Here is a 25,710-nt window from a genome sequence, read left to right on the forward strand (position 1 = left end):
ACCGGACTAAAGTGGGAGGACTGTGGGAGACTGTTGGGGACCAGGGACACAGTCAGGTAGGTGGGCGTCTGTGGTAAGACAGCTTTGTCACAGCTTTTCTCCGATTTGGCCTGTCGTCCACACAAAAACTCAGATCTATGCAACAAAAACAATTCTTTAAAAAACCTCAGACCAAAGTGAAGACGTGTGAACACTGTTTGCACGCATGTGGACATGTGTATCCGGGGTTTTAGGTGTTGAAACATCACCCTCTGCGACAGAAAACACCATGACGTCGCATGTACGACCTTTGTTTCCAACAGCATGGACGTCCTCAGAACTGTGTTGGCGTTATCCGTTGTCCAGGTGATTTGTGCGTGTTTTTACACTGCGGTCGGTACAACTCCACGACTGAAGGCGAAGGACGAGATGAACCAGATCCCGTTAAGAGGCGTGTTTCGTGTTTTGTGGAAGGGACGCCGTAAGACGGAAGGTTGGTCTGATTGGACAGGATTAGAGGCGCTACCGCCACCTACAGGTTTGATCCGCTGATGAATGTGATTAGCAACGTGGTTATGTGAATGGGTTTACAGGTCAGAAGGGGGGAGATATTAGGATTTACAGAAACCTGGCTACATGTGGACATGGTCTCAGGGAGAGGATGAGGCTCAGCTATCCAGGGGCGGGTCATTGGCAGCATCCACTACTGGGGGAGTGGTCTTTTCCAAAGGGATTTCTGGTGGTATTGCTCTGTAGCAACGAATAGCTGAGGACCAAATGATGCACCTGTCCATCCGTCTGTTAATCCATCTTCTAAGTTGTGCATCACTGGGTTGTTTTATTTGACTGGGGATACAACCATACTACTTTTTTAAAAACAGATAAAAGTACATTTGAGTGCTCGGTGCTGACATGAGTACTCACAAACGTGTGAGTTGTCTGGTAATGTAAAGCCTAAGATCGATATGTCAACAGGGTCATCCAACAGCCATCCTCTAAATGAGTGGGTCCCAACATAATTTCCCTGAGGATGCCACGTGGAACAATCCTGTCTGGTTTCATGCTTTCATCAGCTGCTTCTCACCGTAAATGATGCATTCTAGTTGACTGCTTTCCTTTAACAAACCCAAAGTTAAGCTAATTAGTCACTCAAGGCGATCCAGATGACTAAGTCGGAGGTTAGAGCCTCGTTTCTAACAGCTGGTGCAGGACAGGACAGTTCGCTCTAAAGCCGGTTACATACTCCCTGAAAAACCAGAACTTGTTTGGGGTGTTCAAGACATTCATTCTTTCATTTCCCCAACCGCTTAGTTCAATTCAGGGTCACGGGGAAGCTGGAGCCTATCCCAGCAGTCTTTGGGCGAAAGGCAGGGTACACCCTGGACAGCTCACCAGTCCATCGCAGGACCAGTTCTTGAGACAACAAGAGAAAAATAATTTTGTTATTTGGACTTCAGGCTATGAACTAAAACCCCAGTTTTAATAAGATGTTGATCATCTTAACTAGTTTATCTCTCAAGTATCGTCATGAAAAGGAAACTCTGGTTAACAAGTACTGGTTGAAGTTTTAAACCCTAGTTTAAAAGACTACAGCTGACGAGCTAATCAAGTTCTATATTAATACATTTGTTCACAATGTTAATGTCTCTAGTTGTATTTATAAATATTTTCCATCGTGTAAGTTGTGACATTCTGACTGAATGAGGAAAACAGTGGTTTTTCTCTCTGTACAATCAAAAATAGCACTGAGTATGGATCACCATCCTTCGTATCGGTATCGAGTTTGGAGTTTTAGTTTCGTATCAACCCTGGAACTCTTATGTGAAACGATTTTTTCTCTACCCATATTCTTTACATTACTGCACTTTGCCAACGGTCTACGTACAATCACAGAGAATTAGTGAATCGATATTTCGCTCTCGAAATAGATTGACATTCTCACCGTAGGGATGATCCTGCTGGAGAGGCTTAAACAGTTTTCACGTCTTTGTTTTGAGGAAAAACCTCAACATACACTACAGAGTGAAACAGTCTGGGGACTTCTACGCCATCATTTAGCTTTGCAAGTTTTTTAAGGTGTCATACCATCTTGATTCTGTTAAATAAAGCAGACACTGACCTGCCTGCACATTTACATGATCAACTGTGTGTCCGGCACAGTTTGCAACTGTCTGCCTACCGAACTTAAGAGCTCACGGAACATGTCCTGTACATTGACTGTGACGTCGCCTGTAGGTTTCTGAAGAGCTGAATTGAAGCTCGGTGGGCGGTTCCTACCATCACCATCTTGGCAGCATCATGCGTGTCATCTCGCCCGGAAAATACAAATATGGGCAAAGAGGTGGAGCTGAGAGGGGGGCTGTGAGCGTCATGGTGGATGATTGACATCGAGCGAACTTCGAGCTTTCTGTAGCTAAGAGCTAACCGAGCTAACCCGGAGATAACAGGAGCTAACCAGCTAACGGAGGTAAAGCTAAGTCACGTTGTTAACCAGCTAAAAACCGCGGTTGATCTACGTTCTTCTGACTTGAAGCGGGAGATCGGGTACCTGTCAATCAAAAGGACACGCCCCTAAATATAAATTTAGAGATTAAATTACTTTTAAACGGGCGAATTAGAAAAAAATTCACTCCCCCCACAGTTGTCATGAAGGTAAACCTGACCTATTAAACCTAAAATGGATTTTAGTACCAGGCTGTAAACATATTATTTCTGCTGTAAATACGTTTATTCCTGCTGTGAACATGTTTATTCCTGCTGTGAACATGTTTATTCCTGCTGTAAACATGTTTATTCCTGCTGTGAACATGTTTATTCCTGCTGTAAACATGTTTATTTCTGCTGTAAACACGTTTATTCCTGCTGTGAACATGTTTATTCCTGCTGTGAACATGTTTATTCCTGCTGTGAACATGTTTATTCCTGCTGTAAACATGTTTATTTCTGCTGTAAACACTTTTATTCCTGCTGTGAACATGTTTATTCCTGCTGTAAACATGTTTATTCCTGCTGTGAACATGTTTATTCCTGTTTTGAAGTTGATCTTTTTAACATGGGGATTTGTTCTGCAGCCCCTAGTGGATGAAGGGGGAACTGCAGTTTTCTGCACTTCCACATAGGCTTCACTTTTAACTTCCGGAGGTTGCCGCTTGGTTTGGTAACAAGGTTCAAAATCAGCTGCTTTCACAGACATGATGCCAAAATCAGATTTTCAAGATAGCCTATTAGCGCGGTCACTAACGCTCATGTTGAAAAGGAGCTAATTTTATAGATTTATCTCTGCATTTCATATCGACAGCCCTTAAAAACATGCAGGCTGTATATGAGGACCATTGTTCAGACAGACTAATTTCTTTTCTTTGGCGCCACATTGTTTATTTTCCACTTTGCAAGCTAAACCTTGAAACATCAGTCAGCAGCAGGATTTAAGGTGAGAAATGAAAAGCTTACCTGAGTAAATTCCGAGGTAAAAGTTGAGATCAAACTCTCTGTCTGAGTAAGTAATATTAACTCCAGATCCCGAGCCAACGACAGCCGCTGTGCTGTTGGAAAACTCTTCTCGAGCCCTGTCAGGGAACAAAAACAAACCAAACTGAGGTCATTAATACGCAACCTGAAGAGAAGCAGAATGAACAGGAGGAGATTAAATCTAATTTATTTGGTATTAAACAGAATCCAAATGGAAGTACTCACCAGTAAACCAGCCACCAGTCCTGCAGGATGTATGCAGCCTATGAAAACAAAGACCAGTGTGACGGAAATACCTTTTTATCTACATTTTCCAGTTAATGAACCAGCGCTTACCTCTGCTACGATACTAAGCAGGACGATAAGAATTAAACCCAGAGGGCTGTAGCCTGCAGTGAAGTAGTTCAGATAAACATGGCCACCAACATTTCCTTCAGCTCGAGCCTCCTCTTCCATGACACAAACAGTTTCAACCTACAAAACGTAAGAAATGGGATGATGTGTAAAACGTAAGCTAACACGATGTTTAGCTAGCTGCATTACGTTATGTTTTGTTTTACTTCTGAATAATTATCTGGAGTTAAAGTATTCATGTTGCTTCATGTTTACGTGGAAAACAAGTTTTATCGCCTTTATGTAATTCCGCCAACGATCCGGGTGTTGGGAAGGGTTTTGATTGGACTTGGGACATGTTTTAGTCTATCAGAAGGATGGAAGCAGTTTTACGCTTTCGTCTGTCCCCCGTTTTTATTATATCCATGTCTTCCAGTTAACACGGTAGTATTAATAATTATATATTATTATATATTATATATATTAATTAATTATTAGTAGTCTCGGTTTGAGTCCAGCTCTTGCCATCTTGGAACACGTGTCTGCCAGCATGAGGGAACGGGCGTGCTCAGAAATGTCGGAATTAATTTAAAGCAGAGAGAACATAGAAGGATTGAGAAAATTACTCAAAAATCAGAATAAAAAGGTCACTTATTTCGGATTTAAGTTTAACGCAGCAGTTTTCATTTTTATTCTGACTGAAAGGTAAAATTAGAACAAATGTAAATGCGGCCATTGTTTCCTAAAAAGTAAAACGTTAGCTGCTGTTTACTACCCTGCAGCATCCTGTCTTCATACAAAAAGTTAAATCTTTATTGTACTTTCTGTTTTATGATGCACAAACTGTTCCTGAGATTCCTCCTGATTCTCTGAATCTTTTGGCTGATATTTTAAACTGCAGATGGATGATTAAGAAAAAATGTTCTGGGATTTCTCCACAACTTGCTGGTGCAGTTGAATTAAAATCTGCCCAAATTCTGAGAGACTCTGCCTCTCCAAGGTGCTCCACTTAAACGTAATCATGTTGCTCACCTCCTGATAATTAACCTAATTAGTTCCACCTGTTCTAGCTTAATGTCCAAACCTTTGATGCTTTATTGTGACTTACATATTTTATCTGATCTGAATCTACATTGTAAACAGCCTCTTTTTTGCATATTTTTACTTTATTTTGCATTTAAAATCTGTGAAAACACTGATATTTAAATATGTTAACTAGGAAAACTGATTCCATCTAAACAAAAGTGTGCTCACAGGAATCTGGTCGGTGCAGCTGCTGTCTGGAGGCAGCAGGTTGCTGTCAGAACAGACTGAACTCTGGGAGAAATTTGTCCTCTGGCTGTGAAGAGACAGTCCGTCTGGATCTCGTTCCTGCTCATCGTCTCTCCTCAGCAGACAAAGCACATCCAGGCCTGAACGCTGCAGCTCGCTGTAGGTTCCCTGGATCATGATGTGACCCTGCAGACACAGAGCGACAGAAACCTCCTCTGTTTGTCGGTCTAAAGAGGAGAACCAGCAGTGTGGCGAAGCAAGAGGCGACCTACACACACCAGCAAACCAACTAAAGAAGCAAACGCTTCTTTTAAAAGGTGTACAAACCTCCCTGAGGACCAAAATCTGGTCAGCTGCTTTCAGGTACTGGAGCTGGTGCGTTACCAGGATGCGACACTTGTTCTTCAGCAGACCACAGATGCACCTGATCGTTAATACACACACACACACACACACACACACACACACAGACGTTCAACAAAGCAATGAAGAAATTCACAAGGAGTTGTAAGAAACCCAGCAGCTGTCCGTCTTCGTCCTCTGTACGAAGCCGACGTCTTCACGTAGCCAGAAAATGTAAGATTAACATCTTCTACATGACGTAAAACCACAACGACCCTCTAAAAAACTGTTTTCTTTAACAATAACGAGTCCATTTGGTTCATAGCTGTGTGTTTCCAGACTAAACAGGCCTTTTCATTCAGACTGAAATGCACCAAATCCAGATTCAGAAGCGACGGTTCTGTTGTCCAGGAGCTCCCCCAGACTGGATTAATCTGGACCAGGTGCACATTTATTATTTTATTCAGCCTTTGGTGCACAAAAACATCTTCATGCAAATTGTGGAATTCAGTCTTTTCATTCTTCTTAGATCTTAAATGCATAGAGCAGATCTGACGATTCGTACACACCGACTCCATAAACTGCTTTATTTAAGCAGGTATCACAGGTGTTGCTTGTGTTACTTCTTTATTAAATCAAACTTAAAAACATTTGATTATGCTATATTTTAACAGCAGTTAATTCCTCACATTTTCAACTTTTTGTCTTCAGCCTATTTAACTTCTTTGTTTTACTGATATTTTTAATGCTTCTTCTGCAGTTTGTCGCAATGCTTTTAATGTTTTATGTGGAGCTCTTTGCAGCATCTTCTACATGAAATGTGAAGTACAAATACACTGATCTGGGATCTTTGTCGCAAAGTTTTATGAACTACAATTCCAGTGGCTGTGGGTGTGAACAGGAGGCGGGTCGGACGTTCCTGACTGCTCATTCCCATCTGGATCGACCCACGTTCACGCATCTCAACTGGGTAAACTTTCGGTCATAATGGAGCTGGAAAAGTTTCAGGACAAAATCTTCAAGCTGTTAATCTGGTTAAACTGGTTCAAGCGTGACCCAGTTAGTCAGAAACCACTGAAGACGGAGAACTGGAGAACAGAGTCGGTCTGTGCAGGACGGCGAAACCTTTTTGCAGTCGGGCGTAAATCTAGTTACTGTAGAAGAAGAAGGTTTTTCACTCACTGTTCAAAAAGATGCTTTCCAACTTCTGCATCCACGGCACTCAGAGGATCATCCAGGAGGTAAATATCTGCATCCTGATACACGGCCCTGAAACCCAACGCACATGGAGATTTTTTCTTTTTTTTGTCTTGTCCAGCCTTGAAGCAGCAGAATGATGATCTGGATGCTGTTCTGCTGAGCAAATTTACTTTCCCAAAAGGAGCTTTATAGATATAATGATACCCTTGATATTCTAGATTCTGGTTTTCTTTTCTTTTCTTTTGCATAGTCGTTTGTTTTTAGTTGTTGTTAGTAAATAAACCTGCAGACGACTCAGTGACTGTGTCACATGCAGAACATACAGAGTGGAACGTGTTCAGAGAAGAGTGGTCATGCAAATTTAGCCCCGCCCACACAATGTGACCCCGCCTACACAACATGGCCCCGCCCACACAAAGGCGAGAGGAAGACCAGGAGACCCCAAGACCCAGGCAGCCGGAAGCCACCCTCAAGCACAGACCCCCACCGCCCTGCTCCGGAGGCGGCCATGTGTCCGTCCAGGAGGTGGCAGAGGAGGGTTCCAGTCAGAGTCCACCACAGTCAGGGGGAACAGGACCCAGCAAGCCTGGACCAGTAAAGCCCGGCCCCGCCGAGCACCATAAAAGCCACAATCCTGCAAATCTTTGACGTTTCCCTTTTTCAACACACCTGATTCAAATGCCTGAGTCCTGATTGGATCCATGTAGCCTGAACCTGGTGTGTTGGTGGAGGGAAACATCTAAAACCTGCAGGTTCTCTAGGACTGAACCGGCCTACTCCTGGTCCAGGCAGATATTATGCAACTGAGCAAATCCTAAAACCACATTTCAGGCGATTTGCCAGAACTTCCTTCAAGAAACTTTGGCCGGCATCCTGCAACACAGCGAGCTCATCAAAAGAAGCACAGAATCTGTTTCTGTAATTACTGACTTTCACCAGTAACACATTAACTTGTGCATATCTGGGGTGGGAAACATGATGCAACACATGGGCTGTGTCTCAATCAGCGCACTAACACTACTTCGCGCACTATGTTTCAGTGCGTAGTGCGTTTACACTGACTTTTGTGCCAAAAACTCAGTGCACTGAAAGTACCCGGATGCTGCCCTAAACCCATCCATAAATGCAGTGTGGAACGATGGACACTTCGCGCACTAAATCGACGCCATTTTGCTGACGTAGCGGAAGAGGATGGACTTTCCATCAGTTTACCAGGTAAATAATGGCGGAGTTTAACGCCGGTCCAGGCGGGGATTCATTTGTATAAATGTAAGTATTAAATTATTCCGTTATGATTGTGATGTATACTGCAGCCTGCTAATCTATCCCTGACGACAGTTATGGATCTGACCATTTGTCAGACTCGGTAGTTAGCACCGTAGGTTAGCACACTGTTAGCAGTTTTTATCCGCTGTAGTGGACATATACAGGTTATATGTGTTATAAATGATGAATGTTATAGGTTCTGTATGTTCATTCATCCTTGTTGAACGTCCAGATGAAGCATTGTGGCGTTTATAACGTAAACTATTAATACCGATATAGCGCCAGTTTTTAGAGAGCGGTCCGTTACTATGGTTACCACTGATGCCATAAATCTGCATCGTATCGTCAGATCTGAACTGCTGAGACTGAACGAGAAAATATAGATATAAAATAAACATAGTAGTGAATTGAGTTGGTTTGATTATTAGAGTGCAAAGTGTGAGGTGTGTAACTTTCTTCTGCATGAAAGATCCTGAAAGACGGACCTCCACCTGGTCTCTAGGATCCTGAAAGACGGACCTCCACCTGGTCTCTAGGATCCTGAAAGACGGACCTCCACCTGGTCTCTAGGATCCTGAAAGACGGACCTCCACCTGGTCTCTAGGATCCTGAAAGACGGACCTCCGCCTGGTCTCTAGGATCCTGAAAGACGGACCTCCGCCTGGTCTCTAGGATCCTGAAAGATGGACCTCCACCTGGTCTCTAGGATCCTGAAAGACGGACCTCCGCCTGGTCTCTAGGGTCCTGAAAGACGGACCTCCGCCTGGTCTCTAGGATCCTGAAAGACGGACCTCCACCTGGTCTCTAGGATCCTGAAAGACGGACCTCCACCTGGTCTCTAGGATCCTGAAAGACGGACCTCTACCTGGTCTCTAGGATCCTGAAAGACGGACCTCCACCTGGTCTCTAGGATCCTGAAAGACGGACCTCCACCTGGTCTCTAGGATCCTGAAAGACGGACCTCCACCTGGTCTCTAGGATCCTGAAAGACGGACCTCTACCTGGTCTCTAGGATCCTGAAAGACGGACCTCCACCTGGTCTCTAGGATCCTGAAAGACGGACCTCCACCTGGTCTCTAGGATCCTGAAAGACGGACCTCCACCTGGTCTCTAGGGTCCTGAAAGACGGACCTGCGCCTGGTCTCTAGGATCCTGAAAGACGGACCTGCGCCTGGTCTCTAGGATCCTGAAAGACGGACCTCCGCCTGGTCTCTAGGATCCTGAAAGACGGACCTCCGCCTGGTCTCTAGGATCCTGAAAGACGGACCTCCACCTGGTCTCTAGGGTCCTGAAAGACGGACCTCCGCCTGGTCTCTAGGATCCTGAAAGACGGACCTCCACCTGGTCTCTAGGATCCTGAAAGACGGACCTCCACCTGGTCTCTAGGATCCTGAAAGACGGACCTCCACCTGGTCTCTAGGGTCCTGAAAGACGGACCTCCACCTGGTCTCTAGGATCCTGAAAGACGGACCTCCGCCTGGTCTCTAGGATCCTGAAAGACGGACCTCCACCTGGTCTCTAGGATCCTGAAAGACGGACCTCCACCTGGTCTCTAGGATCCTGAAAGACGGACCTCCACCTGGTCTCTAGGGTCCTGAAAGACGGACCTCCACCTGGTCTCTAGGATCCTGAAAGACGGACCTCCACCTGGTCTCTAGGATCCTGAAAGACGGACCTCCACCTGGTCTCTAGGATCCTGAAAGACCTCTCCACACACACCTGGCTTCTGACAGGCAGCAGGTGAAGCGAGCTTGCAGGTGGATTCAGACAGGCTGCCTGAGGAGCGTCATGAGGAAGATGGACCGCTACAAGCAGGAGGAGATTCAATAAAGGATTCAATAAAATGTTTCTGTAACAACTTTGCTGCATCTCTGTGTCTGAGCATCTTCTTTACAGCATTACATTCCCTACATTATCATTTATAATCCGTTTCCTGTTGCCAAATGTGCACAGCCTCAGAGTAAACACCAGTTAAAACACATGTGTTTCATGTAAAGGACATTTTTTCCAGTGAAAATATCTTTGCATATTTAAAAGCTGTTTTATTAGTGTTTTGATTTGCACTTTATTATACTAATAAGCCTGTGGGAGACATGCAGAGACACATGACAGTCTGATGTTGCTTTGTCCAGTTAACAACTGAGTTAGATCACTCTAGTGTAGGCCATAATATATGATGATATGATACATAAAGTTATGTTTGCTGGATTTGTTCATTTATTTTTTACAAATTCCTAAAAAGAATTTAGTGGGACGAACCGTCTCTGAAACGATAAGCCAACAATGATGCAAGGCTGACAATAGGTACGCACTCTGGGTACGTATGCAGGCAGGTCATACACGTTACAAGTAAATAAATGTACGTACCAGTTCAGCCAATCGGAGGAGGATCCTTCGTCTCCTTTAATGCGACGTGGTTTCATGACGAGTAGCAAATTCATTCTCGTAATTTAGCGCTTTGTTTTACTTCCGGCGGCCGTAGAGTTGTGGTCAAATGCGAGTTCGTCTCTACCGGTTAGTGCACTACGTCCATGTTCCATTTGGGACATCACTTACCCACCGTAGTGCGAACTACAGAGAAAAGTGCGTAGTGCACACTATGCACTAATGAACTGAGACACAGCCCTGCTCTTCTGATGTAACATTTATTCTGTATGATGTGAAAACGAAAGCAGTCTCCACACCTCGCCAGGTTGATTCGAGCTTTCTGTCCCCCACTCAGCGTGGCCCCTCGATCCCCGATCAGGGTCAGATCTCCATCTGGAAAAAGCTCCAAGTCCTGTAATGGAATAAACAAATAGAATGAGGCAATTCTTTCCACATTTAATAGGTTTTGGCTCCGATCCTGACAGGTTTACCACATCAGGCAGAATCCTAGTTCTACCACACCGGGTCATCAGGCAGGATCCTAGTTCTACCACACAGGGTCATCACGCAGGATCCTAGTTCTACCACACCGGGTAATCAGGCAGGATCCTAGTTCTACCACACCGGGTCATCAGGCAGGATCCTAGTTCTACCACACAGGGTCATCAGGCAGGATCCTAGTTCTACCACACAGGGTCATCAGGCAGGATCCTAGTTCTACCACACCGGGGAGGATCCTAGTTCTACCACACCGGGGAGGATCCTAGTTCTACCACACCAGGGAGGATCCTAGTTCTACCACACCGGGGAGGATCCTAGTTCTACCACACTGGGCAGGATCCTAGTTCTACCACACCGGGGAGGATCCTAGTTCTACCACACCAGGGAGGATCCTAGTTCTACCACACTGGGCAGGATCCTAGTTCTACCACATCAGGCAGGATCCTAGTTCTACCACATCAGGCAAGATCCTAGTTCTACCACACCGGGGAGGATCCTAGTTCTACCACACCGGGGAGGATCCTAGTTCTACCACACTGGGCAGGATCCTAGTTCTACCACACCGGGGAGGATCCTAGTTCTACCACACCGGGGAGGATCCTAGTTCTACCACACCGGGGAGGATCCTAGTTCTACCACACCGGGGAGGATCCTAGTTCTACCACACCGGGCAGGATCCTTGTTCTACCACACCGCGGAGGATCCTAGTTCTACCACACTGGGCAGGATCCTAGTTCAACCACACCGGGGAGGATCCTAGTTCTACCACACCGGGGAGGATCCTCGTTCTACCACACTGGGCAGGAACCTAGTTCTACCACACCGGGGAGGATCCTAGTTCTACCACACCGGGGAGGATCCTAGTTCTACCACACCGGGGAGGATCCTAGTTCTACCACACCGGGCAGGAGGAGTCAGGTGCGTTAAAGACATTAATAAAAACAAGCAGGCAGTGGCCTCAGAGGATCAGGATTAAGAAACACTGGTGTAAGATACTTATTCCTATGACCATCACATGCTGCCAACAAGGAAACTGGCAAAATCTACAGGCTTGCTTTCAGTATTTGGACCATTTTTAGCCCACAAAATACCTTGATCCATGTTGTGGCCAACAACAGACATGTGGCCTTCAGGAGACTTGCCATGGTACAAGATAGGTCCGCTTCTGGCCCCACACAACCCTAACCAGTGCAGTAACTGAGCCATTCGAGCCAGAAGTAGCCCAGATTAGACCCCAACATGTCTGCTGTCTGGCGAAGCTCTTCCTGTACTGGGTAGCTGATAAAAACCTCACCCTCTTCAGAGCGCAGGCTCTGAGGACTCTCTCGTACTTCTTGGGATTCAGTTCCCTCCCAAACAAGATGTTACTGCGGATGCTTCCAGGGAAGACCCAGGGCTGCTGGGACGCGTAGGTCAGCTGACCTTTCACCGTCAGCGTCCCCGAGTCGCGAGGCAGCTCTCCCAGGATGGCGCTCAGCAGGGACGACTGGAGGGAACACGGAAGTTACGGACATGCCAGTTAGAAAGGGACTCTGGGACGTAATGTGGTTTACAGCCGCCGCTGTCCTGACCTTTCCACCCCCCACTGGTCCAATTACAGCCAGAAGTTGATGTGATTTTGCCGTTACAGAAACATCCTGCAGAGACGGGGAGTCCAGAGTCTGGAAGAACAACACACACATGCTGGATTAGCAAACTGCTCACACCTTTTCTTCAGTAAACATCAGTTCAGCATCAGAAACGTCACCTTGTCCCAGTAGCAGGTCAGCTTCTCCATCTCAACAGAGCTTTCCTTCTTTTCCTCCAGCGGCTGCTCAAAGTTTCTTCTCTCTACTTCTTCCAGCGTGAGGAAGTTCTGGCAGGAAGTAAACGAACATGTTAAGCTATCAGATGATGAAGTTCTTTACCTTTAAGTTTCTATTCCATAGCATTGCTTTCAGGTAACAAACCCATTCTGGGCCTGCATACACCCTTTTGAATGATGTAATACTTTAAAAAGGAGGGACACCAATAACAATTCTTTCATTTGTCACATGACTCTCAGGAAGCCATATTGAACCCTTTTTTCATCGACTTTTTCAAAAGGAAACAACTTTTAAAACTTAATTTCCTGGTTTTTCTGTCTGGAAAAAATATGTTCACATTACAAGGGGAGTAAACTCTTATTTCTGACAGTTTAAGGAAAGTTATTTCATTTTTAGATGATGAAAACTGAGTAAAATGGAACCATTAAGGAACCAACCTGCTTGCAAGAAGAGAGTTACTTTCCGTGCGACCTTCCATAAATGTAGAGCAGGAAGGTTCCTTGTTGAGAGCAACAGATTTTCTTTTTATTGGTTTAATCTGGTGCTATGAAGCATCATTCTACAAACTGTTGGATTCCCGCCATTCTTTGTTTCTGAGTCATGTGGTTGGTTCTACTTTAAGAAAAGCATTGCGCTGCAATGGTGTCATCTATCGCAATCTGGCTTTCTCGACCAGATTCAGCCCGACCTGCTGACGGTAAAGGACGCTAAAGTATACGTGTCATTCTGTATTATTTGCTCATAATTTCCACACTTTTCCTTCATTCACAGTTAATTTTGCCTGGCGTAAAAAGCTGCTTCATAGGGCTCCATCAGCATCAAAAGTGACGGCGATGCATGTCAGGAAAGATCCAGAAAAGTGACTGAAAGTTGATTAAACTGAAGCAATGCTGGCTGGAATCTGAGGACGTGATCTTTGTTTTCATACGTAGATTTTATAAAGTTTAAAAAACTGAATTGTAGTGGATTTGTGCTTTAGTAAAAGGGGTGTAAAAGATGTAAAACTTTATTCTTGACCTGCTGATACTTATCTGCTGACAGACAACAGCGGCAGCTTACATCTGCATCAACCAGCTGTGAGTCACAACAGTGGAAACGGTTCAGATGATCTGTTCTGGACGACCCGGTTCTTCCATTACTATGTCGTGTGTCTGAGAGGATTCTGGAGGAAAAAGTCGGTCTGAATTCTTCCATCTTGCTAGCGGCCGCTGATCTGTTGTTATTCAATAATTTCAAGTTATGCTTCATGTACTGCGAGGCTTTGAGAGATCCAGAATCAATCCTAATGCTGAGAGGGGGGCTGTGAGCGTCATGGTGGATGATTGACATCGAACGAACTCCAAGCTTTCTGTAGCTAAGAGCTAACCCGGAGATAACAGGAGCTAACCAGCTAATGGTGGTAAGTGGGCTAAAGCTAAGTCACGTTGTTAACCGGCTAAAAACCGCGGTTGTTCTACGTTCTTCTGACTTGAAGCGGGAGATTGGGTACCTGTCAATCAAAAGGACACGCCCCCTAAATATGCCGAATTTCGAGATTAAATTACTTTTAAACGGGCGAGTTAGAAAAAAATTCACTCTCCCCACAGTTGTCATGAAGGTAAACCTGACCTATTAAACCTAAAATGTATTTTTGAACCAGGCTGTAAACATGTTTATTTCTGCTGTAAACATGTTTATTTCTGCTGTAAACATGTTTATTTCTGCTGTAAACATGTTTATTCCTGCTGTAAACATGTTTATTCCTGCTGTAAACATGTTTATTTCTGCTGTAAACATGTTTATTTCTGCTGTAAACATGTTTATTCCTGCTGTAAACATGTTTATTTCTGCTGTAAACATGTTTATTTCTGCTGTGAACATGTTTATTTCTGCTGTGAAGTTGGTCTTTTTAACATGGGAGTCTATGGGGATTTGCTCTGTTTTGCAGCCCCTAGTGGATGAAGGGGGAACTGCAGGTTTATGTACTTCTGCATAGGCTTCACTTTTCACTGCCGGAGGCTCCGTCCATCTTTCAGATATGGTCCAATGGTCGGAACACAGAAGTGACTTCTGAACTCAGCACTGCCCTCTAGTGGACGAACTGACTTCACCATAGAAAGTAAAAGATGCCTGGAAATAGAGGACAATGTGTGAAAAGGACGTACGTAAAGGAGCAGAAATGGATTGTAAACTCGCCGCTCTCTCCTTTGCCAGATCATCGACAAGCTTTTGCCGAGTTGGGTCCAGCATGATTTAGTTTTCAAGCCATGTCTCAGGATTATCTCTGCCTTGCCCGCAACAAATCTTCCTCACCTTGTGATTATCTAGAAAATGACCTCTGCTCTGATCCATGCTCACTGATTCCTGCCTTCCAGTTTAGATAAGTATCCTGCTACTTCTAGATATTTCTGTTTAAACATCGACTCTTGTGTGTGGATGTGTTACCAGGTCCTCTCCGTTGATCCATTACAGGCGTATTTACGACCCCTCAGACCTTGTATCCTAGTAATACAACTTCTGGCATGTTTTCCAAAATGTGGAATTAGTTGGAGATGTAGAAACATCTAGAAGTTTCCAGAGTCAGCAGCTGGTCGGAGGGTTTAATGAGAAAGACGATGTCATGTGAAACATAGCATACTATGTCTTTGTAGTTGTCATCTTGGGTTGCTGTGTAACCACTCCTTGTGATGTTACATCATCCTGACTTGACGCTAGAGCCAATGCAAGTCATGTTGGTAGCATTTTCAGCCTGTGCAGGGCTGGAGACACCAGGTGATCAGTATCCGCATGAGCTTAATTTAACAAGGAGGCTTTCTGCACAGCAAACAGCTCCACCTATCAATTCTTGTAATATTTAAATCAGCTTGTACTTTGTTCATTTCATACATAATTCCAGTTCCAACCTGGAGATTTATACCAGTTCCCTGCTGTTCTGTATGAATGAAAGTTGTTTTTGTTTCTCTAATATTCCAGGACTAAGATATGACTTCATCTCAGCTCATTTCCTGCTTATTTCCTCAGGCTCTGGAGAATAAAAGACAGTAGGCTGCAGATTGCTTCATGTGCAACCGGCTGGCAATGGCATGAGGCAATAAAACACTCTAGAAGTCTGTTTATTGTAGAGGGGGACTGACACAAAAGCCTCCGGTCAAAAAAGACCATTTTTTAATATCGCAACGGACTAAATTCAGAGACGAACATGCACATCCATTTGAACATTGCAAAAGCCCAGAATGCTGAGCTGGAAGCAGGGAGATAAGGAGTGTCCACTTCCTGTCCTCGATCTAGCGCATTAAAATAAGTGACTGTCAGATACAGACAAAAACATACTTGTAAGACTGACAAAGAGGGAAGATCAGAGCAGGTTAATGTCACCAAGAAGGCAGGAGTGCAGCAGAACAGTGCTTTTCAAGTCATCTGCTGAAATTCCCTGTTTCAACATATCACGATATTTATCACAGGGTTAGAAAATATCGCAATGTCAATGGGATTGATTATAAAAATGTATTGTTTTAGTTTGAGGTTTAACCCTGAAGAACTTAAAATCAAAGAAAAATGCTGCTTAAATTTATTAAAATAATTTAATGTGATCAAGTTATTTTTTCTAACAGACATGAGGTACTTTTAGGCTTAAGGGTTCTGCAACCTTTAGACTATTTGTCTCAAACTGCTGAAACAACACAACGAAAACATCAATCTACATCCATTTATTGATCATGTGGTCAATGATCGCTCAAAAGTCAATACAATATCTATGAATCAGACGCACTTTTAATTTAAAAAAACGCTGTATTTTGAGTTCCATTGACGTTTTTTTATTTATTACTTGCCTGTCTTGGTTATGATCAATAATTTTATTTAAATTGATTGATTTAAATTCCTGAGCTCCTTATAAAACTGTGACACTCTAGTTGCTTTTTGTCTATTTGATATGAAAGAAAACGACCGTGTTCAGTGATGTCATGTCATATCAATCACTGGATTGAAAATCAAATCTAATAGTGACTAAATCTGAGATATCGGCGAATACTGAATCGCTATCCATTATATATCGTACTGGGATCAGACTGGTACACCCCGACTGAGAGACTTAAAAAACTAGTCATCCCACTGACCTTTTGCTTACTAACCTGATTAGTTGTTGTTTTGCTTCCATCAGCTTCAAATTCAGCTCATCTGATATGTTGTTTATCTTCTTCTGAGAATAAAAATGGTTTGACGAGACTGAAGGCCCATCGAAGAAGATGGATACGCAGATGGATACACAGTTTCATCCGTCCCTTGTGTTGGTTAAAATGGTTTATACCGTTGTTTTAAAGGGGCTTAGTTATCAGTCACTGAATGCACAGTATGGAGCAATACCAGCAGAAACCTCTGGGGGGGAAGCATTGAGTTGTACAGCTGACACACAACTAGGAAAAGGAACAAACCACAGAAGAAGAAAAGTAAACGGAAGAAGTTGAGACAGAAACTGTAAAAGTACTGTAAGGAGTTGGGGGGAGATGGCAAAAAGCTTTATGGTTTTCTTCTTCTGTTTTTAAAAAAAAATAGTGTTGTGTTACCACAGCCAACCCATGGACATCATATAAACATAGATGCCGCATAGTATCACACTGCCAAAACGAGTCTCATTGTGCCGCCATCTTGGATAGGTCTGCCACATGCAAAGACTCCCATGTTAAAAAGATCAACTTCACAGCAGAAATTAAGGTGTTTACAGCAGAAATAAACATGTTTACAGCAGGAATAAACATGTTTACAGCAGAAATAAACATGTTTACAGCAGAAATAAACATGTTTACAGCAGGAATAAACATGTTTACAGCAGAAATAAACATGTTTTCAGCAGAAATAAACATGTTTACAGCAGGAATAAACATGTTTACAGCAGAAATAAACATGTTTACAGCAGGAATAAACATGTTTACAGCAGGAGTAAACATGTTTACAGCAGAAATAAACATGTTTACAGCAGGAATAAACATGTTTACAGCAGGAATAAACATGTTTACAGCAGAAATAAACATGTTTACAGCAGGAATAAACATGTTTACAGCAGGAATAAACATCTTTACAGCAGGAATAAACATGCTTACAGCAGAAATAAACATGTTTACAGCCTGGTACAAAAATCCATTTTAGGTTTAATAGGTCATGTTTACCTTCATGACAACTGTGGGGGGAGTGAATCTTTTTTGTAACTCGCCCGTTTAAAAGTAATTTAATCTCCAAATTCTGCATACTTAGGGGCGTGTCCTTTTGATTGACAGGTACCCGATGTCCCGCTTCAAGAAAGAAGAACGTAGAACAACTGTGGTTTTTAGACGGTTAACAACGTGACTTACAGTTTGGTTTGTTACAAAAGGCAGAGATATTGTTATGATACAGATCGCTGTAAAACATTAAAACGACGTGCTTTTGTACTAAAATATTTTTATAGTGCTATTTGACAAAGACATAAGGTAGCTACAATATAAATAAATGTATAAATGAATTTCATACTAACATGTTTGATTGTTTATTGAGGCATTTGGATTTATCTATTTTTATCAAGGTCAAATGAATTATTATTCAACCTTGTGAAATGTAATTCCACACAATCTGCTTTCAATATTTTGCCAGTTATTGTAACCGTATGCTGAATAAAATACGGGAATAGTGGCTGCTTTCTCTTGACTACAGTTGACTCTTTCTTTTTTACATTTATTAATTTATCAATTCAGACATACAGTTGTACTAATTCTGAAAAGAAAGTATTGTATAAAAATTGTGCAATTCAAAAGTTATCTAGATAAACACTTGGAGAGCGCAAACCTCCGCCAAGGCCTTTAACAAGTTCCTGGATCCCAAACTGCATGTTTTAGAGTCAACGCTGATGTGCAAACGTTTGACCAGACAGAGAACCAAATCCAATTGAAATAACAACAAATACCACCTGTGGCATGCAGCAAGTCTGGGGGCCTTTTTTCAACTTTTCCACCGCTTTGCAGGGACCATGCATTTTTTCTTTTATCCACTTGGTAAATATTTTCTGCTTTTAAAAACAACTTCAAACCGAGACCAGACTTACCTTGATCCTGTGAATGCTGACGACCGTCTCAGACATCTTCTCGATGGCCAGAGGGAAGAACAGGGTGACTGTGAGCTTTATGGTACCGTAGAGGGACACGGTGACGAAGACGCTGCTGGCAGTGATGGGGTTGCCCAGGACAGCGTAGACGGTGAAGGTGATGAAGACGGTGATCTTGCTGCTGGCGAAGAAGGAAGCCATGTTGAGCCCTCGCAGGTAGGAGCTCTTCAATATCTGACTGATTTCTTTCCTGGAAATAAAAAAAACAACATAATAACATTTAAGGAGGACTTTATGTTTTTCGTTTTGATCTTTCAGGCAATGGTGAAAGAGGACCACTGCTTTAAAGTATTCCAGAATCACATCACTGAGTCTGTCTGAGGAATAAATCATAAAACAAACCTAAATTTAACCATAAAATTTCAACAACCGTAAAGCTCTATACAAGCTACACGCAACTATTACGTACAACCCGAAGACCCCCACATTTCCCTTTCTGCACTCTCAGATCCGCCAGCTCAATTAGTTCTCACATGAATATCTAATCAGCCAATCGCATGGCTGCAACTCAGCATGTAGTCATGTAGACCTGATGAAGACCAAGGTCAAACTGAACATCAGAACGAGGAAGATACATTTAACTGACTGAATATGGCCTGTTGTTGGTCTGAGTATTTACTCGGATTTTCACATGCAACCGTATCCAGAGTTTACAGAGAAGGTCTGAAGAAGAGAAAAGATCCAGCTGCTGATGTCGGAGGAGAATGGACAGACAGTTTGGAGAGGATTAGTAAAAGACAGGAGGAGGTCACCTCAAACTGGAGAATAGAAGATGGAAAAACTGGTTTGATGAGTCTCCAGTTCAGCTCCACATTCACAAGGTAGGATCAGAATCTGCTGGAAACATCATGACAACATGGATCCATCCTGCTGTCAGGATGAATACTTTGGTCCCCTTCGTACCAACATGGTTCAACCAGAACAGCCAACCATGAGGTGGAACGGGAGATTCTCATGGTGATGAGGTGGAACGGGAGATTCTCATGGTGATGAGGTGGAACGAGAGATTCTCATGGTGATGAGGTGGAGGGGAAGATTCTCATGGTGATGAGGTGGAACGGGAGATTCTCATGGTGATGAGGTGGAACGGGAGATTCTCATGGTGATGAGGTGGAGGGGAAGATTCTCATGGTGATGTGGTGGAACGGGATATTCTCATGGTGATGAGGTGGAACGGGAGATTCTCATGGTGTGGTGGAACGGGAGATTCTCATCATGATGAGGTGGAACGGGAGATTCTCATGATGAGGTGGAATGGGAGATTCTCATGGTGATGAGGTGGAACGGGAGATTCTCATGGTGATGAGGTGGAATGGGAGATTCTCATGGCGATGAGGTGGAACGGGAGATTCTCATCATGATGCGGTGGAACGGGAGATTCTCATGGTGATGAGGTGGAACGGGAGATTCTCGTGGTGATGAGGTGGAACGGGAGATTCTCATCATGATGAGGTGGAACGGCAGATTCTCATGGTGATGAGGTGGAACGGGAGATTCTCATCATGATGAGGTGGAACGGGAGATTCTCATGGTGATGAGGTGGAACGGGAGATTCTCATGGTGATGAGGTGGAACGGGAGATTCTCATCATGATGTGGTGGAACGGGAGATTCTCATGGTGATGAGGTGGAACGGGAGATTCTCATGGTGATGAGGTGGAACGGGAGATTCTCATCATGATATGGTGGAACGGGAGATTCTCATGGTGATGAGGTGGAACGGGAGATTCTCATGGTGATGAGGTGGAACGGGAGATTCTCATCATGATGAGGTGGAAAGGGAGATTCTCATGGTGATGAGGTGGAACGGGAGATTCTCATCATGATGAGGTGGAACGGGAGATTCTCATCATGATGAGGTGGAACGGGAGATTCTCATGGTGATGAGGTGGAAAGGGAGATTCTCATGGTGATGAGGTGGAACGGGAGATTCTCATCATGATGAGGTGGAACGGGAGATTCTCATGGTGTGGTGGAACGGGAGATTCTCATGATGAGGTGGAACGGGAGTTTCTCATGGTGATGAGGTGGAACGGGAGATTCTCATCATGATGAGGTGGAACGGGAGATTCTCATCATGATGAGGTGGAACGGGAGATTCTCATGGTGATGAGGTGGAACAGGAGATTCTCATGGTGATGAGGAGGAACGGGAGATTCTCATCATGATGAGGTGGAACGGGAGATTCTCATGGTGATGAGGTGGAACAGGAGATTCTCATGGTGATGAGGTGGAACGGGAGATTCTCATGATGATGAGGTGGAACGGGAGATTCTCATGGTGATGAGGTGGAACGGGAGATTCTCATGGTGATGAGGTGGAACAGGAGATTCTCATGGTGATGAGGAGGAACGGGAGATTCTCATCATGATGAGGTGGAACGGGAGATTCTCATGGTGATGAGGTGGAACAGGAGATTCTCATGGTGATGAGGTGGAACGGGAGATTCTCATGGTGATGAGGTGGAACGGGAGATTCTCATCATGATGAGGTGGAACGGGAGATTCTCATGGTGATGAGGTGGAATGGGAGATTCTCATGGCGATGAGGTGGAACGGGAGATTCTCATCATGATGAGGTGGAACGGGAGATTCTCATGGTGATGAGGTGGAACGGGAGATTCTCATCATGATGAGGTGGAACGGGAGATTCTCATCATGATGAGGTGGAACGGGAGATTCTCATGGTGATGAGGTGGAACGGGAGATTCTCATGGTGATGAGGTGGAACGGGAGATTCTCATGGTGATGAGGTGGAACGGGAGATTCTCATCATGATGAGGTGGAACGGCAGATTCTCATGGTGATGAGGTGGAACGGGAGATTCTCATCATGATGAGGTGGAACGGGAGATTCTCATGGTGATGAGGTGGAACGGGAGATTCTCATGGTGATGAGGTGGAACGGGAGATTCTCATCATGATGTGGTGGAACGGGAGATTCTCATGGTGATGAGGTGGAACGGGAGATTCTCATCATGATGAGGTGGAACGGGAGATTCTCATGGTGATGAGGTGGAATGGGAGATTCTCATGGCGATGAGGTGGAACGGGAGATTCTCATCATGATGAGGTGGAACGGGAGATTCTCATCATGATGAGGTGGAACGGGAGATTCTCATGGTGATGAGGTGGAACGGGAGATTCTCATCATGATGAGGTGGAACGGGAGATTCTCATCATGATGAGGTGGAACGGGAGATTCTCATGGTGATGAGGTGGAACAGGAGATTCTCATGGTGATGAGGTGGAACGGGAGATTCTCATGGTGATGAGGTGGAACGGGAGATTCTCATCATGATGAGGTGGAACGGCAGATTCTCATGGTGATGAGGTGGAACGGGAGATTCTCATCATGATGAGGTGGAACGGGAGATTCTCATGGTGATGAGGTGGAACGGGAGATTCTCATGGTGATGAGGTGGAACGGGAGATTCTCATCATGATGTGGTGGAACGGGAGATTCTCATGGTGATGAGGTGGAACGGGAGATTCTCATGGTGATGAGGTGGAACGGGAGATTCTCATCATGATATGGTGGAACGGGAGATTCTCATGGTGATGAGGTGGAACGGGAGATTCTCATGGTGATGAGGTGGAACGGGAGATTCTCATCATGATGAGGTGGAAAGGGAGATTCTCATGGTGATGAGGTGGAACGGGAGATTCTCATCATGATGAGGTGGAACGGGAGATTCTCATCATGATGAGGTGGAACGGGAGATTCTCATGGTGATGAGGTGGAACGGGAGATTCTCATCATGATGAGGTGGAACGGGAGATTCTCATGGTGTGGTGGAACGGGAGATTCTCATGATGAGGTGGAACGGGAGATTCTCATGGTGATGAGGTGGAACGGGAGATTCTAATCATGAGGTGGAACGGGAGATTCTCATCATGATGAGGTGGAACGGGAGATTCTCATGGTGATGAGGTGGAACAGGAGATTCTCATGGTGATGAGGAGGAACGGGAGATTCTCATCATGATGAGGTGGAACGGGAGATTCTCATGGTGATGAGGTGGAACGGGAGATTCTCATGGTGATGAGGTGGAACGGGAGATTCTCATGATGATGAGGTGGAACGGGAGATTCTCATGGTGATGAGGTGGAACGGGAGATTCTCATGGTGATGAGGTGGAACAGGAGATTCTCATGGTGATGAGGAGGAACGGGAGATTCTCATCATGATGAGGTGGAACGGGAGATTCTCATGGTGATGAGGTGGAACAGGATATTCTCATGGTGATGAGGTGGAACGGGAGATTCTCATGGTGATGAGGTGGAACGGGAGATTCTCATGGTGATGAGGTGGAACGGGAGATTCTCATGGTGATGAGGTGGAACGGGAGATTCTCATGGTGATGAGGTGGAACGGGAGATTCTCATGGTGATGAGGTGGAACGGGAGATTCTCATCATGATGAGGTGGAACGGGAGATTCTCATGGTGATGAGGTGGAACAGGAGATTCTCATGGTGATGAGGTGGAACGGGAGATTCTCATGGTGATGAGGTGGAACGGGAGATTCTCATGGTGATGAGGTGGAACGGGAGATTCTCATCATGATGAGGTGGAACGGGAGATTCTCATGGTGTGGTGGAACGGGAGATTCTCATGATGAGGTGGAACGGGAGATTCTCATGGTGATGAGGTGGAACGGGAGATTCTAATCATGAGGTGGAACGGGAGATTCTCATGGTGATGAGGTGGAACGGGAGATTCTCATCATGATGAGGTGGAACGGGAGATTCTCATCATGATGAGGTGGAACGGGAGATTCTCATGGTGATGAGGTGGAACGGGAGATTCTCATGGTGATGAGGTGGAACGGGAGATTCTCATCATGATGAGGTGGAAAGGGAGATTCTCATGGTGATGAGGTGGAACGGGAGATTCTCATCATGATGAGGTGGAACGGGAGATTCTCATCATGATGAGGTGGAACGGGAGATTCTCATGGTGATGAGGTGGAACGGGAGATTCTCATGGTGATGAGGTGGAACGGGAGATTCTCATCATGATGAGGTGGAACGGGAGATTCTCATGGTGTGGTGGAACGGGAGATTCTCATGATGAGGTGGAACGGGAGATTCTCATGGTGATGAGGTGGAACGGGAGATTCTAATCATGAGGTGGAACGGGAGATTCTCATCATGATGAGGTGGAACGGGAGATTCTCATGGTGATGAGGTGGAACAGGAGATTCTCATGGTGATGAGGAGGAACGGGAGATTCTCATCATGATGAGGTGGAACGGGAGATTCTCATGGTGATGAGGTGGAACGGGAGATTCTCATGGTGATGAGGTGGAACGGGAGATTCTCATGATGATGAGGTGGAACGGGAGATTCTCATGGTGATGAGGTGGAACGGGAGATTCTCATGGTGATGAGGTGGAACAGGAGATTCTCATGGTGATGAGGAGGAACGGGAGATTCTCATCATGATGAGGTGGAACGGGAGATTCTCATGGTGATGAGGTGGAACAGGATATTCTCATGGTGATGAGGTGGAACGGGAGATTCTCATGGTGATGAGGTGGAACGGGAGATTCTCATCATGATGAGGTGGAACGGGAGATTCTCATGGTGATGAGGTGGAACGGGAGATTCTCATGGTGATGAGGTGGAACGGGAGATTCTCATGGTGATGAGGTGGAACGGGAGATTCTCATGGTGTGGTGGAACGGGAGATTCTCATGATGAGGTGGAACGGGAGATTCTCATGGTGATGAGGTGGAACGGGAGATTCTAATCATGAGGTGGAATGGGAGATTCTCATCATGATGAGGTGGAACGGGAGATTCTCATGGTGATGAGGTGGAACAGGAGATTCTCATGGTGATGAGGAGGAACGGGAGATTCTCATCATGATGAGGTGGAACGGGAGATTCTCATGGTGATGAGGTGGAACAGGAGATTCTCATGGTGATGAGGTGGAATGGGAGATTCTCATGATGATGAGGTGGAACGGGAGATTCTCATGGTGATGAGGTGGAACGGGAGATTCTCATGGTGATGAGGTGGAACGGGAGATTCTCATGGTGATGAGGTGGAACAGGAGATTCTCATGGTGATGAGGAGGAACGGGAGATTCTCATCATGATGAGGTGGAACGGGAGATTCTCATGGTGATGAGGTGGAACAGGAGATTCTCATGGTGATGAGGTGGAACGGGAGATTCTCATGGTGATGAGGTGGAACGGGAGATTCTCATGGTGATGAGGTGGAACGGGAGATTCTCATGGTGATGAGGTGGAACGGGAGATTCTCATGGTGATGAGGTGGAACAGGAGATTCTCATGGTGATGAGGAGGAACGGGAGATTCTCATCATGATGAGGTGGAACGGGAGATTCTCATGGTGATGAGGTGGAACAGGAGATTCTCATGGTGATGAGGTGGAATGGGAGATTCTCATGGTGATGAGGTGGAACGGGAGATTCTCATCATGATGAGGTGGAACGGGAGATTCTCATCATGATGAGGTGGAACGGGAGATTCTCATGGTGATGAGGTGGAACGGGAGATTCTCATGGTGATGAGGTGGAACGGGAGATTCTCATGGTGTGGTGGAACGGGAGATTCTCATGATGAGGTGGAACGGGAGATTCTCATGATGAGGTGGAACGGGAGATTCTCATGGTGATGAGGTGGAACAGGATAAAGTCATAAAGTGTGTGTTGTGTGTGTTTCAGATGTGAGAGAACCACGTGCAGATGAGAAAAGGCTTGGTCACTGCTGATCTATGTGTTATTTCTACAAACTTCTGGTTGCTCTTTATGCTGCTTTACCTATTCATTCAGTCATTTTACATCATTTTAGCCTCAGAATCTGACCGTTGAAACTAAAACATCTGCATATTAATGGGGATTAAACGGATAACATTCTAGATTAAATTTTACATTAAAAAATAAGCAAAAAAACAGAAAGGCAGATCAAACAGCTGAGTTGAATGTTTAGTGTTAAACTTCCAAAGGAAAGTTGTGCCAAATTGGTAGAATCACTGACAGGAACACTGGAATCTAAAACATACCGAAACTACAGAGCAAAAGACCAGTTTCATGAAAC

General features: G+C 44.7%; 1 protein-coding gene across 1 annotated transcript in view; it reads right to left on the bottom strand.

Annotated features, from left to right (window-relative positions):
- LOC306773714 (ATP-binding cassette sub-family C member 4-like) overlaps positions 1-25,710 on the bottom strand; it is a 60,011-nt gene that overhangs the window by 9,241 nt on the left and 25,060 nt on the right. The window contains exons 8-18 of the mRNA XM_079263611.1: positions 18,583-18,832; positions 12,476-12,583; positions 12,300-12,389; positions 12,023-12,214; positions 10,545-10,639; positions 6,577-6,663; positions 5,380-5,476; positions 5,035-5,238; positions 3,784-3,921; positions 3,673-3,710; positions 3,430-3,545 (exon numbers count right to left, since the gene is read on the bottom strand). Of these exons, the coding sequence (XP_079119737.1) occupies positions 3,430-3,545; positions 3,673-3,710; positions 3,784-3,921; positions 5,035-5,238; positions 5,380-5,476; positions 6,577-6,663; positions 10,545-10,639; positions 12,023-12,214; positions 12,300-12,389; positions 12,476-12,583; positions 18,583-18,832 (1,415 nt within the window). The remainder of the gene's footprint in view (positions 1-3,429; positions 3,546-3,672; positions 3,711-3,783; positions 3,922-5,034; positions 5,239-5,379; positions 5,477-6,576; positions 6,664-10,544; positions 10,640-12,022; positions 12,215-12,299; positions 12,390-12,475; positions 12,584-18,582; positions 18,833-25,710) is intronic.

Source organism: Telmatherina bonti, assembly GCF_933228915.1.
Source record: "Telmatherina bonti genome assembly, chromosome: 24".
NCBI lineage: Eukaryota > Metazoa > Chordata > Actinopteri > Atheriniformes > Telmatherinidae > Telmatherina > Telmatherina bonti.